This window comes from Papaver somniferum, chromosome 10 (genome assembly GCF_003573695.1).
Source record: "Papaver somniferum cultivar HN1 chromosome 10, ASM357369v1, whole genome shotgun sequence".
Classification (NCBI taxonomy): domain Eukaryota; kingdom Viridiplantae; phylum Streptophyta; class Magnoliopsida; order Ranunculales; family Papaveraceae; genus Papaver; species Papaver somniferum.
In genome coordinates this window covers 83,730,681-83,744,155 of record NC_039367.1, presented here as the reverse complement: position 1 = coordinate 83,744,155, position 13,475 = coordinate 83,730,681, and the positions used below count along the sequence as shown (strand labels likewise).

The following is a 13,475-nucleotide window of genomic DNA, read 5'->3' as shown; positions in this document are numbered from 1 at the left end:
TAATTTTCATGTCATTAAAGATAACATGAGCTGTAACATTTCTTTTAACTAATGGGATTTTATTAGTGGCTTTAGCGACCAACAAATACCCTGGGCTATAATAGGGGATATGAATTTTATACTTCATAAAGATGAAAAGGAAGGAGGAAATGATACATCGACAAGTAGTTTAGCCTATGTTTATAGTTGTATACAAAACTTAAGATTAATTGACTTAAATTTTACTGGCTTGCCTTTTACCTGGACCAACAAACGAACAGGAGACCAACATATTCAGGAAAGAATAGATCGAGCAATAGTTAATCATAAATGGTTAGAATGGCTGCCTAAATCGAGTACTAAGCACTTGACTAGAATAGCTTCAGATCACGCACCAATCATGTTAGAAACCGGACCTAATCATGAAAAAGGGAGTAAACCTTATAGGTACATGAGATGTTGGATATAACATAAAACATATAATGACACTATAAACAGATCAATAGAAGAAGGTAGAGATAGTAATTGTAATATAAATGGTTTATTAAAAAAAATGGAATTCGACCTTAGACTTTGGAACAAATCAGAATTTGGAAATATTTTTAGAAATATAACAAATATAATAACTGAAATTGAATTAGAAAATACTAAACCCTATAATACAGATAGAAAAAATATAATAGAAACCCTACAAAATGAGCTTAGCTCTTGGTATGAATAGAGAAGATATACTGGAGTCAACATGTGAAGGATAAATGGATAAAGGAAAATGACCATAATACAAAAAAAAATTCATCTGAATGCCTCAGAAAGAAAGAGAATAAATAGTATTCATGTTATTAGGGACAATAGTGGATTATGGATAGAGGGACAAAAAGAAGTCACTGACATTATAACAAAACATTTCAAAGAAATAACACAAACTAGTAACAACAGTATTGACCCTATATTTGATAGTATTGTTGAAAAGAAAATTAGTCAAGAAGAAAATTCTAGGATGTGCTTAATACCTGACAGTGAAGAAATTAAAGAAGCTCTATTCTCCATGAATTCTTGGGGGGCACCTAGACCAGATGGTTTTCCCCCAGGTTTCTACCAGCATCACTGGAGTAGTTTAAGTAATGAGATTATAGAATGGGTTCAAAATGTTTTTAGAGTTAAAATTTTCGAGCAAAAAATAAACCACACTTTTATTACTCTAATTCCAAAGAGCAAAAACCCCCAAGACCCCTAATGATTTTAGGCCTATCAGCTTAAGTAATGCCCTTTATAAAATAGTAGCCAAAATAATATCAAATAGAATGAAGCCACTGCTACATAATATAATTTCACAAAACCAATATGCTTTTATACCAAAAAGACAGATAACTGATAACATCATAGTAGCTCACGAGATCTTACACACAATAAAAACTAGCAAAAGAAAGAGTGGTCACATGGCTCTAAAACTAGATTTGTCTAAGGATTTCGATATATTAGAATGGGATTTTATCATTAAAATGTTACAACTCTTAGGATTTTCGTCTGAATTTTGTGATCTAATATATGCTTGCATTTCAATTGTTTCTTATGATGTTATTGTGAATGGTATGCCTGGAGAAACTTACTTCCTTACTAGAGGCATTAGGCAGGGGGATCCTTTATCCCCCACAATTTTCATTATATGCATGGAAGCTTTATCAAAATTATTATTGTTTGCTGAGAAATTAGGAGATGTTACTGGAGTTAAAGTCACTAAGAATAATCCTTCTGTTTCGCATTTATTTTTTGCTGATGACTCATTTCTTTTTACTTATGCTACGTTCAAGATAGAAACCTGCTTAAATACTTGAAAATTTTCAGTGAATCCTCAGGTCAACTAATAAATTATCAAAAGTCAGGAATATACTTTAGCAAAAAAGTAGAGAATAAACACTGTAAGTTGATGGCTAGAATCCTTAAGGTTAATAGAATTACAAAAACTGATACATACTTAGGAACACCTTTATTCTTTAATAGGAACAAAACCTTCAACTACCAAAACATGTTAGATAAAGTTTAGAACAGGGTTCAGGGTTGGAGGGCCAAATTTCTCACACAAGCAGGTAGAATAACTTTAATAAGTTCGGTAACTAGTGCTATGCCCATATATCAAATGATGTGCTTTGCTTTACCAAACAAAACTCCAGATAGACTCAATGCTCTTCAACGTGATTTCTGGTGGAAGAAAAATAAGAAAAATAAGGGAATCTATATAAAAGCTTGGGATTCAATGTGTATTAGTAAGGAATATGGAGGCCTGGGACTGAAAAATCCTCATTAGTTTAATTTAGCTTTATTAACTAGGTTAGCCTGGAGACTAATAGAAAACCCAAACAAACTGTGGAGTATTATTCTAAAATGTAAGTACTTTCCAAAAACAAACCATTTACACTATAAAAAGAAATCAGTCAGATCTTGGGTATGGACAAGTATATGTAAAAGAATAGAAATTATCAAAGAGAACCATAGCTATGAACTAGGAAATGGTGAAAATATAAATCTATGGCAGGATAGATGGCTTACAAATGAAGGAATACCAAAACCTAAAGGAACTAATATTAATTTGCAGTTCACAAAAGTAACTGTTATTATAGATAATAATGGAAATTGGAATAATAACTTGATAGAGCATTTGTTGATGAAAATACAGTTAAGGAGATAAAATATTTAGAGCCTTTTTCTAGCATAGAAATGGTAAAGACAACATTAAATGGTTAGGAACAAGAAATGGGTGTGTATCAGTTAAATCCGCATATAATTTCATAGCAGATAAAAACAACATGCATGAAAAAGTAGCTTGGAAAGCAATTTGGTTTCTTAACGTTATGCCTAGAATTAAAAATTTTCTTTGGAAAACTCTCGGTGAATGTTTACCAGTTAGGAGAATCATAGGTAGATATGTTCCAATTGATACTAACTGCCCTATGTGTAATACTACAACTATTGAAAGCATAGACCACTTATTTTCGAAATGCATTTTCTCCGAAGCTATCTGGAGAGGCTTATCTCTAACAACTGTTTTCTATAAAGCTGCTAACATGAACTTTAGAGACTGATGTGTGCAATGGTTGGAAGATAAGGATAATAAAGACATCTTTGCTTTTATTCTATGGCATATATGAAAATATAGATGCAGAGTTGTTGATGAAATAAAACCAGGCCCTGGAAAATTAATTGATTTGATTAAAAAAGACTTGACTAATCATATGTCTTGTAGAAAGAACAATAACCCCAAGATAAAGAAATAAACTTTGTGTAATGTTTTCCATCCTAGATGCAAAATGGATCAGACTGAGAACAAGAGTAGCTGCAATTACATCTTCTTTGATGCTGCATATAAGACAAAGTCTAAGAAATTTGCGTATGGTGTGATCTTTATGAACACTAATGGTCACATTTGTGATTTCACATGAGGATCAGGTAGATGCAACAACTCAGATGAAGCAGAAGCAAGAACCTATAAGGAAGCTACCAAATGGGTAAAAAGGAAAGGATTAGACAACTTAACCTTTCTCAATGATAACCAAAGCATCATAAATGAAATGAACAACAAGTTTTTTGCTGTGGAATGGAGAAGTAGAGCCTGCTTAATGAAAACATGGGAAGACAAGAAATTTTTTGCTAATGTCTCCTACTACTATATAAATAGATGTTGTAACTATCTTGCAAAAAAGTTAGCTAAGTACTTAGAGCATCCACAATGGACGATCAAACCTATATATTTGGTCAAAAAACAAGACACAACGGGACAGACTATCGAGTAAAAGCTGGACCAAAACCAAATCCCAGACTATATTTGGTCTGCGACCAAGACCAAACCCAAATATAGTCGAGCGAACGTATAAAGTGATCCTGTGATGGGGCGAACGTATACAGTGATCCTGTGATGGGGCGAACGTATAAAGTGATCCTTGTGATGGGGCGGACATTATATGTGATCCTGACCAAATGGGGCGGACATTATATGTGATCCTTGTGATGGGGCGAACATTATATGTGATCCTGACCAAATTTACTCTTCCATCCTAGGGTAACACCACAGACTAAACTCAAATTTGGTCGTTTTTTTTGGTCTTTGGTTTTGATCGCACCACTGCAGTTACTCTTAGTAAGATTTAATGATGTTTTTGTCGACTCGAGTAATATGTAAGAACAGACCAAAGCTACCCGTCTTAGTTTTTATAAAATTTCCCTTTATAAAAAAAAAAAGAAAGATCGTGGACGCTCTAAAGGAGGGGTGTTAAAATGAAAATAGTAATTGCCCACAATTTTGTTGAGCAAGTTAAACTGAAGAGAGGGTCCAGTCCGAAGAAAAAGACAGAGAGAACTTCTCGAACAATCAATAAAAACTGTGAGCCATAGTGAATTATTCTCTACGAAACCACCACTATCCATTGCCACCACCATATAAAAACATAGTAATTATAAATAAGCCCATCATTATTTAGCTTTTCTTCCAAGCGTACTCTCTCATTAGTCATTACCCTGAGGCCTGAACGTAGGGAGCGTGAAACCCCCCAAAAAAGAACGTTTTTAGGGTTTTGACAAATTCATATTTCGTCAACCTGAAATACTCTCATCTCTTTCTTTTGAGAATTTCCTCCATCGTCTCTTACTTTAAGACAAGCTAAGGTTTCCATTTTTTTTTTGGATCTAATCGAAATTTTGTGATTCTTGATTTTGAGGAATTTTTTGGGTGTTCTTTTTATTTATTTGCAGATGGAGAATACAATAGGAAAATCGAACACAGGAGATAAAGCTAACGTTCGTGTAGTTGTAGTTGGTGACTCTGGAACTGGTAAATCAAGTTTGATTGTTACTGCTGCTGCTGAAACTTTCCCACAGAATGTTCCTCCTGTTCTACCACCCACTCGTTTACCTGCTGATTTTTATCCTGATCGCGTTCCTGTCACAATCATTGATACTTCCTCTAGGTAATAATTTTTTATGTTTCGATTTGTAATAAAATTGTTATTTGAATGGATCGGGCTGACTTTTGTGGTAATTTTGTAATGGGTTTGATTTTAGTATGGAGCATCGCACTAAACTTGCTCAAGAATTAAAGCTAGCAGATGCTGTTGTATTAACTTATGCATGTGACACACCTGCGACTCTTGATCGTTTAAGTACGTTCTGGTTACCAGAACTTCGCAGATTAGAGGTTTGTGTTTTGTTTTCTATTAGTTTGATTTGATTGTTCTACATGTTTGTTTACTCGGTTTGTGTAATTTGTGTGTTATATTTTAATATTTTCCTACAATGAATAGGTGAAGGTACCAGTGATTGTGGTGGGATGTAAGTTGGATGCGAGGGAAGATACCCAAGTGAGCCTTGAACAAGTGATGTCTCCGATAATGCAACAATTTAGGGAGATTGAGACTTGTATCGAATGCTCGGCGCGTAGCCTTATTCAGGTCTGATGTTTGATTTGTTTTCAATCATGAACTTGGTTATGTTGCTTTATTGCCTTTGACATTGCTCTGTGATTACGTTAGGCTTATTATATCTATGTGATTATATGATTTGCATATAGAATAGTTCTGTTTTTCTAGGTGTGGGCATCTATGAATTTGTTCGTTTTCATTGACGATGTTTCATTTTGTAGGTTCCAGAAGTTTTCTATTATGCTCAGAAGGCAGTTCTTCACCCTACAGCACCATTGTTTGATCAGGAAACACAGACTTTAAAGCCTCGGTGTGTGAGGGCTTTAAAGCGGATATTTATTCTCTGCGATGAAGATAGAGATGGTGCTCTCAGTGATAGAGAGTTAAATGACTTTCAGGTTGCTATTTAGTTATTTATACATTCCTGTGGGTTTTTATTTCGTATGCTTGAGTTGCTTCACGGGTGTTTGCTTATTTAGAACTGATTTCGAAGAATTTACCATTTATAGTCGATATGCTTGATACTACCCATTTTACTGAGCTGGCCTCATTATGCATTTGAACAGGTTAAGTGTTTCAACGCTCCACTCCAGCCTTCTGAAATAGTCGGTGTTAAGAGGGTTGTCCAGGAGAAACTGTCCGAGGGGGTTAATGACCGTGGTCTTACCTTGACAGGTTTCCTTTTTCTTCATGCACTATTTATAGAAAAAGGCCGTCTTGAAACAACATGGACGGTTCTGAGGAAATTTGGGTACGATAACGAGATTAAGCTCCGAGACGATCTGATTCCACTTTCATTCAAACGTGCTCCTGACCAGGTATCTCTCTGTTAGATGGTAAACTGGAACTGTCAATAGTTTTCTGGAATTTCGCTTAGCTTTTATTTCAGTTTTGATATCTTTTACTGCAAAACGACAATAAATAGCCACAGTTTCAGTTAAGTGATCTGTATGTTTATTGTTTATGTCAAATTTTTAGCTGTTAAATTTTAAAATCCCTTCCTTTGCTAGCAGAATTACGTAGTCATAGTTTGTCATTAACTGTTCAGGTGATGTTCTTATGTGTTAGTCAGATCCTGATTTGCTACTCCCGAAGAAGTAAGATATGTAAATTTCCACTAAGTAGCCAGTAAGGTAGAGGGCATAGTTTTTTGAATTCTTGAATGTGGTTTAGTAGTATGCCAAGCTGATAGCCTGGTGTTACTTGGAATTCTGACGGGAGATAAAGTATGGTCCCTCTATTTGAGGTTGATACAAGATTTAGTGCAATTACTTTAACTTTGTTGTTGTAGCTATATGAAGAACAACATTTCACACTACATCAGCACCATGTTCTGAAACCAGACTTGTCTGTGGCCATATATCTCTGTTGTCCTTAGAACACTTCCTCAGCCAAAGCTGTTTCCCCTGTTGTTTAAGTATTATTGCGACGTCCAATTTTTTTTTATGCTTGTTATGCTAGAAATCAGTTTTTTTTTTTTTGTTGATGCCGTATCTTGATTGTAATACTTAATTCAATTGTATTTTTTTTTAAAACCTCGTGACCTCCTATGCAGAGTGTGGAGCTGACTACTGAAGCTGTTGATTTCTTGAAAAGCATCTTCAACTTGTTCGACCTCCATGGTGTAAGTGATACTTAGTACATACACACCTATGCCTGATACAAATTTGCTGTTTCTGTAGTTTGGAATTTTCTCCTTTACTACTTGTTAATCATTGTAACCCTGGGGCCTGGTTAGAGTGTATTGTGCTCCATATTCATGTCCCATGTGTACGATGCTTTCACTTTTGCCGTGTTATATTACGATTCAATTTTCTGATTTAAGGCTTGATGTAAACACCTCATTTTGAATCTACTGTGCTATGCATTACTGCATATTTATATCTAGCTTCAGAAGCTTACGTGCTATGCTAACTCAATGGGGCTTCTGTCCACTAGGATGCCGCATTACGACCTGCTGAACTTGATGATCTTTTTTCAACTGCACCAGAAAGGTGATATTTTTAAAAACTAGCTGTTTTTTTATTTTATTTTACCGCATTGTTATAATTTCGCAATATGTATTATATGCTACCCATTTCTGCAAAACTGTCATTTCTACGAACTAGCTCCCAGCCTCAGATATTGCTTGCAAGTGCATTACTATGCACAATTCAATAACACTTGCATAATCATTTTATATGGAAGACCACATGCTTCTTTTTTCTCTTTTCATTTTTTACTTTTGTGCCTTCATATGTAGTAGAAACATTACAATGTAGTTGGTGCCTCACTCTTTATGCGGTCCCCACAGACGATAACCAGTTAAATTTCTTAATAAATTTTTATAACTGCACATGTGCACATGAACAAAAGAAGAAGCGCAGAGCAAACAGAACAAATTAATTTGAATCAATCTTTTTTTGACTACACTTCTGAGAATATTCTTATTGTGGTCCAGTCTCATATGAAACCTAATTGTACTTGTTATATTTTGGAATTACAGTCCTTGGAGTGAAGCTCCATATAAGGAATCTGCAGAGAAGACTGCATTAGGAGGGCTATCCTTTGATGGATTCTTGGCACAGGTATGTGCATTCATTACTTTCGCTTTGTTTGCTTTCTCAAAGAAATTAAAGGTTTTCATTTGCTGGAGTTTATTCTTTTATTCCTTCTAAGTTTTCCCAGTGTGCTCTCCCTGCTGTGTGTTAGTTTGGAATTTCACTTCCTTAAATGCATTATATGTGATGCAGTGGGCCCTTATGACATTGTTAGATCCGGTTAAAAGTGTAGCCAATTTGGTTTACATCGGATACCAAGGAGACATTGCCTCTGTACTGCGTATAACCAGACGAAGAAGGTTAGACCGCAAGAAGCAACAATCAGATAGAAATGTTTTCCAGTGCTTCGTCTTTGGACCTAAAGGTGCTGGGAAGTCATCATTGTTGAACTCTTTTCTTGGAAGGTATGGTACTTGTTGAAGTTATTGATGAACTAACTTACAGAGTGACATGTCATTACTGATGTATATTTATTTGGTTCCTTATGTTATGATTAAGATTATGATTTGTGCTGTTTTTAAATCCTTCAGGCCTTTTTCCGAGGCTTATTCACCAACCACTACGGAGCGATTTGCAACGAACACTGTGGATCATCTTGGGGTGAGCCCTCCAACACTCTCTTCTACCTGTACACCAGATTCATGCGTATCAAAATAAGCTGTATACAGTAGACATCTTAATATAAAAACTTAAGTTTTTAGTTTGCACATTCTATCTTGTGCTTTCTGACTGAGTCATTCTTCCAAAAAATTTGGTGGATATTATTTCCACCAAATCTGGAGACCTGAACCTGTTGATGCACTATATCTGAAACTGAAGTGATGTCTCATGCACTTGAAAATACCCTTCCTAAAAAGTTTGTATCTGAAAACCACTTCATTTTTTTTTGTCTTCTTCAGCCGTCCCAGTGTAATAAGACATGAGAGCATTGCCAAATCATAAACCTTTGATAGGATTTCTTAATGCTTCTCCATATTTGTTTCTTCCGTCACTAGCTGTGGATTTTCCTTCATTTTTCTTGTCCTAGAAAATTTTGGCAAATCCATTATTTGTCTGAAGTTATCATCTGATTTTGTCCATGATAGGGAAACAAGAAAACCCTAATATTACGAGAAATACCAGAAGATGGTGTCAAGCGTTTGTTATCCAGCAAAGAGTCCTTGGCAGAATGCGATGTAGCAATTTTTGTCCATGACAGGTATCGACTTGTAACTGGTTTAGGTTCTGAGAGTGTCTGTGGAGTCAAAAAAATTTATCCTGGCATTTACCCCCTTCGTGGACCTCTTTGGGACACAATTGATAACGGTAAAACTTCTGCCCGCAGTTCTGATGAGAAGTCATGGAAAAGAGCAACAGAATTGTTAGTGGATGTTGCTGGTCATGGTGAAGATAGCGGTTTTGAGGTGCCTTGCCTCATCGTTGCGGCTAAGGATGATCTTGATCCTTTTCCACTGTCCATACAAAATTCAACCAGGGTGCAGTATCCATCTCTCTTGCTCTCTTTAAACTCTGTTTTCCATTGAAATATACTAATTACTTCTGCTGCACTTTTTTGGCTCGCACTTTTTTGGCTCTTGTAGGTCAGTCAGGATATGGGAATAGAGGCACCTATACCTGTTAGTATGCAGTTAGGAGATCTAAGTAATGTTTTTCGTAGGATTATCAGTGCTGCAGAGCATCCCCATCTGAGCATACCTGAAACTGAAGCCGGGCGAAATAGAAAGCAGTACCGCCAGTTTGTTAACCGCTCCCTAATGTTTGTTTCAGGTATTCTCTCAAACATTTTTTTATTTGAGGTTCTTGAGTTATTTCTTCACGATGTATGAATAGTAGTATAACATAAATACATACCAACATGAAGGGAAATAACGAGATTGAAGGAAAAGAAAACGGAAAAACAAAAACATAAACCGTGCTGGCTGCACCAGTCTTTTAGCCATCTAAGGGGAAAACTACACTTTCTAGTTGTATCAACTTTGTTGTCTAAGGATGTTGCTAACCTCAATCTTTCACCTCAACAAAATACAGTTGGGGCAGCTGTTGCTATTGCAGGACTGGCAGCTTATCGCGTGTATGCAGCAAGAAAGAACACATCGGGTTAAGGGGTTTTCTCCATGTAGCAGGCAGTTTATGCCCTTATCATGTGGTGGTTGGTTCCATCCACCTAGGGTTTCATTCAGTATCTGGATTGTCACTTGTAGTCTTGTACTACCTCACATACATCCTTGTCTGATTGTCTCTCTCGCTTCTGATGTTCTTTGAAAATGAAGTTGTGTACAGGGTGCTGCAATTTTCATGAGTCCCACGATCTGGGTCTCTTTTGATTAACATCTGCAATTTTCTATTCCTTTTTCTGTTATTTATTCTTTTAATCTCTTTTTTGGGAATAATGCTTGTTCTGACAGTACGATGAACAAACACTCTCCAATCTATATAACAACTGATTAGAGGAGCATTACATCACCAAAATTCAGAGTTACTTGATTGTCCCAATACGATGAATATAAACAACTACTATTTCAAATTCGAAATTCCCTTAAAATTCCTCCCGGCCTGAAAAAAAACGAATTCCCCAGAAGTTTATGGGTTTTCTGTCAGTCGGCTTGCTCAACTCCTGCATTTCTATTCTTCTTAGACCATGGGATTGGAATATGGGTAGTGTGTACTTATCATGCGGATGATGAAGGAGAACTAGGTCAATGAAGGAGGGAACCCACCGCGGGAAGTGAACTATTTAGAGCATGGGATTGGAATATGGGTAGTGTGTACGTATCATGCGGATGATGAAGGAGGAACCCACCGTGATTTGAGCGTTTCCCATGAGTGTTTCTCAGAGGCAGAAGTCACTTGGTCTGCCGTAAAAGATTTGGAATGTTATATTTTAGGCTTCACATTTGGGGTGAAAGGGTGGTGAAGGATGTTGGATATTTTCAACAAACCCTTACATTTTAGGTGCTATAGCAGAGTTCGGTCAGGTCGCGGGGGTCTAGGGGGCAGCGCCTACTAGCAGAGTGCGAGACAACGTCTCGTAGGAATTTTTCTGTTTTAGGGTTTCTAATGACAGTTAGAAAACCAAACAGAAACATCGTTTTCCAACACACCATTGTTGCCTGTTGAAGGAAGAGATGTCTATTCGCACTAAGAGTCATCTTGAACATATGTTAAATTCTCTATAAATGGCGTCCTAGTTTTCCATTCAAAACACATCTAAACTCTGTATGTTTTCTCTCTCACAAGCATCATCAGAAACTAAACCTGTGTATTTTTGGTTGGGTCAAGGTTGTACAAGCTTTGAATCCAACATTGTTGGTGGGCTTCAAGTATCCTGACAACAATATTCATTGACCTATTTGTACTCGCCAATCTAATTGGGAAGGGTCAAATAATTGTCGAAAAGAATGTGTTATTAAAGCCTTGAACCGAGAGACAACATTCTTTTTTTCACCCTGTTTTAGTGTCTATTTTCCAACAATTTTCGATAATTAGTCTCGACATGGAGGGTGAATCTTCAATGGTTGTTGCACAATCTCTGCAAGTCATGAATCAGACTTTTAATAGGTTATAACGATTTGAGGGGAGAGGGTTTTACTCATTGGCAAGAAACTCTCAAATTCAACCTGATGTTTCTAAAATTATTGTACATTCTGGAAGATAGATTGGAGGCTATTCTTGATCCTACTGACAAGGACGATGAGGATTTGAAGAAAAAGCGAAAGAAGCGTGAAGAAGACGATTTCATGTGTCGTGGTCAAATTCTGGATGCTTTGGGGTTGAATGTTTATAATGCTCATCGTACGTATGGATCTGCAAAGGAACTATGGACTGCACTGGAGAACAAATACAAGATTTCTGAGGCCAGTAACAAGAAGTTCCTGATTTGCAACTTTATGGATTGGAAAATAGTTGACAGTAAGTCTATCATTTCCCAGGTCAGTGATCTTTTGCTTATTGTTAATCATCTTAAAGATGCTGGTATTGACCTTGTAAGTTCATTCGTTGTTGGGGTTATTATTTCTCGTCTCTCCCCTTCATGGAATAGTTACAAGAAGAAACTTAAGCATGCTGAAACTAACTATGACTTAGAAGCCTTGCAGCGTCATTTTCGTATTGAAGAAGATGCTCGTAAGCGAGAGATTATAGATAGTCAGCAAACTGAAAATCATTCTAAGACTAATAATGTGCAAGAATCGAAAACTTCGAATTCCTTGAAATTTCAGAATGATTCTCAGTTTAAGAAGCAAGAGATCCCAACAAGAAAGGAAAGAAGAAGGCCCCTTGCTACTTCTGTAAGAAACCCGACCATTTTGCTCGTGACTGTCGTCAAAAGAAAAAACAAATGAAAAACGAAGCAAATACGGTCGACAATAAAAAAACTTGTCATTGTTGTGCAAGATGCCAATACTGTTGCATATCATGGAAGTGGATGGTGTTACCACACTGGTACAACCATTCATATATGTAAAGACCGAAACCTTTACAAGACATATGAATCTGGTAGTGGAGAAGGAAACAAAGTCACTTCAGCAAATAACCTCCCTATTAAAGTACATGGCAAAGGCACTGTTGAACTCAAATTCACTTCTTGAAAGATTGTTTCTCTTACCAATGTATTACATGTCCCAGACATTTGTAAGAACCTTGTTTCTGGAGTCCTTGTTAGCAAGGCCGGTTTCAAGGTTACGTTTGAGTCTGATAAGTTTGTACAGTCCAAAAAACGGAATGTTTGTTGGACAAGGATACTCTTGTAACAAGATGGTTAAGCTTAATTTAATAAATAATGGTTCTGCTTATAGTGTTGACTCTATTGATTTATGGCATGCTAGATCAGGACATGTGAATTATGGTTCTCTTAAAAATATGAACAAATTAGGACTGATTTCTGATTGCAATTTTGATAATGTTTTTAAATGTGAAATATGTATGCAAGCCAAGATAACTAGGATATCCTTTTAAGTATTTAGTAAGAAATTCTTCCTTACTTGAATTAGTGCATAGTGATGTTGGTGATTTGAAAAGTCATGTCACTCGTGGTGGAAACAAATATTATTTCACTTTTATTGAAGATAGCACTAGATGTTCCTATACTTACTTGATGAAATCGAAGGACGAAGTCTTTGACAAATTTAGAACTTACAAAGCAGAAGTAGAAACACAATTTTAGGACAGAAAATTAAAATATTATGTTCTGATCGTGGTGGTGAATATTATCCTTTTGAATTTACTGCATTTTGTCAAGAACATGGTTTAATACATGAATTTACTACACCATATACACCTCAACAAAATGGTATTTCTGAAAGAAAGAATATGACTTTGATTGACATGGTTAATGTTATGCTTATTGGTTCTGGTTTGCCTAATTCTTTGTGGGGTGAAGCCATGTTTTCTGCATGCTATATAAATAGAGTACCTTTGAAAAGGAAGAATGTTTCCCCTTATGAACTAGGGTTTAAGAGAAAACCTAATTTGAAAAGACTCAAAGCATGGGGTTGTCAAGCATATGTTAGAAAGTCTGATCCTAAAAGACCAAAGCTAGGAAATAGGACTTATA

At 36.2% G+C, this 13,475-nt stretch overlaps 1 protein-coding gene across 1 annotated transcript; it reads left to right on the top strand.

The window, feature by feature from the left end:
• Positions 1-4,459: 4,459 nt before the first annotated feature.
• Positions 4,460-10,379, top strand: LOC113317990 (mitochondrial Rho GTPase 1-like). The gene is made up of 15 exons (XM_026566117.1): positions 4,460-4,632; positions 4,720-4,934; positions 5,029-5,161; positions 5,268-5,414; positions 5,606-5,782; positions 5,951-6,202; positions 6,940-7,008; positions 7,323-7,378; positions 7,870-7,951; positions 8,117-8,328; positions 8,455-8,524; positions 9,010-9,122; positions 9,249-9,399; positions 9,505-9,691; positions 9,953-10,379. Exons 2-15 carry the CDS (start codon positions 4,720-4,722, stop codon positions 10,024-10,026), a joined length of 1,938 nt encoding a protein of 645 aa, XP_026421902.1. The 5' UTR covers positions 4,460-4,632; the 3' UTR covers positions 10,027-10,379.
• Positions 10,380-13,475: the final 3,096 nt, after the last annotated feature.

Bases quoted from the DNA above. Each gene is read 5' to 3' on its own strand.
- LOC113317990 (XM_026566117.1), top strand. From the start codon at position 4,720: ATGGAGAATACAATAGGAAAATCGAACACAGGAGATAAAGCTAACGTT. The intron at 4,935-5,028 runs GTAATAATTTTT...GTTTGATTTTAG, and splicing joins ATCATTGATACTTCCTCTAG to TATGGAGCATCGCACTAAAC. The intron at 6,203-6,939 runs GTATCTCTCTGT...CCTCCTATGCAG, and splicing joins TCAAACGTGCTCCTGACCAG to AGTGTGGAGCTGACTACTGA.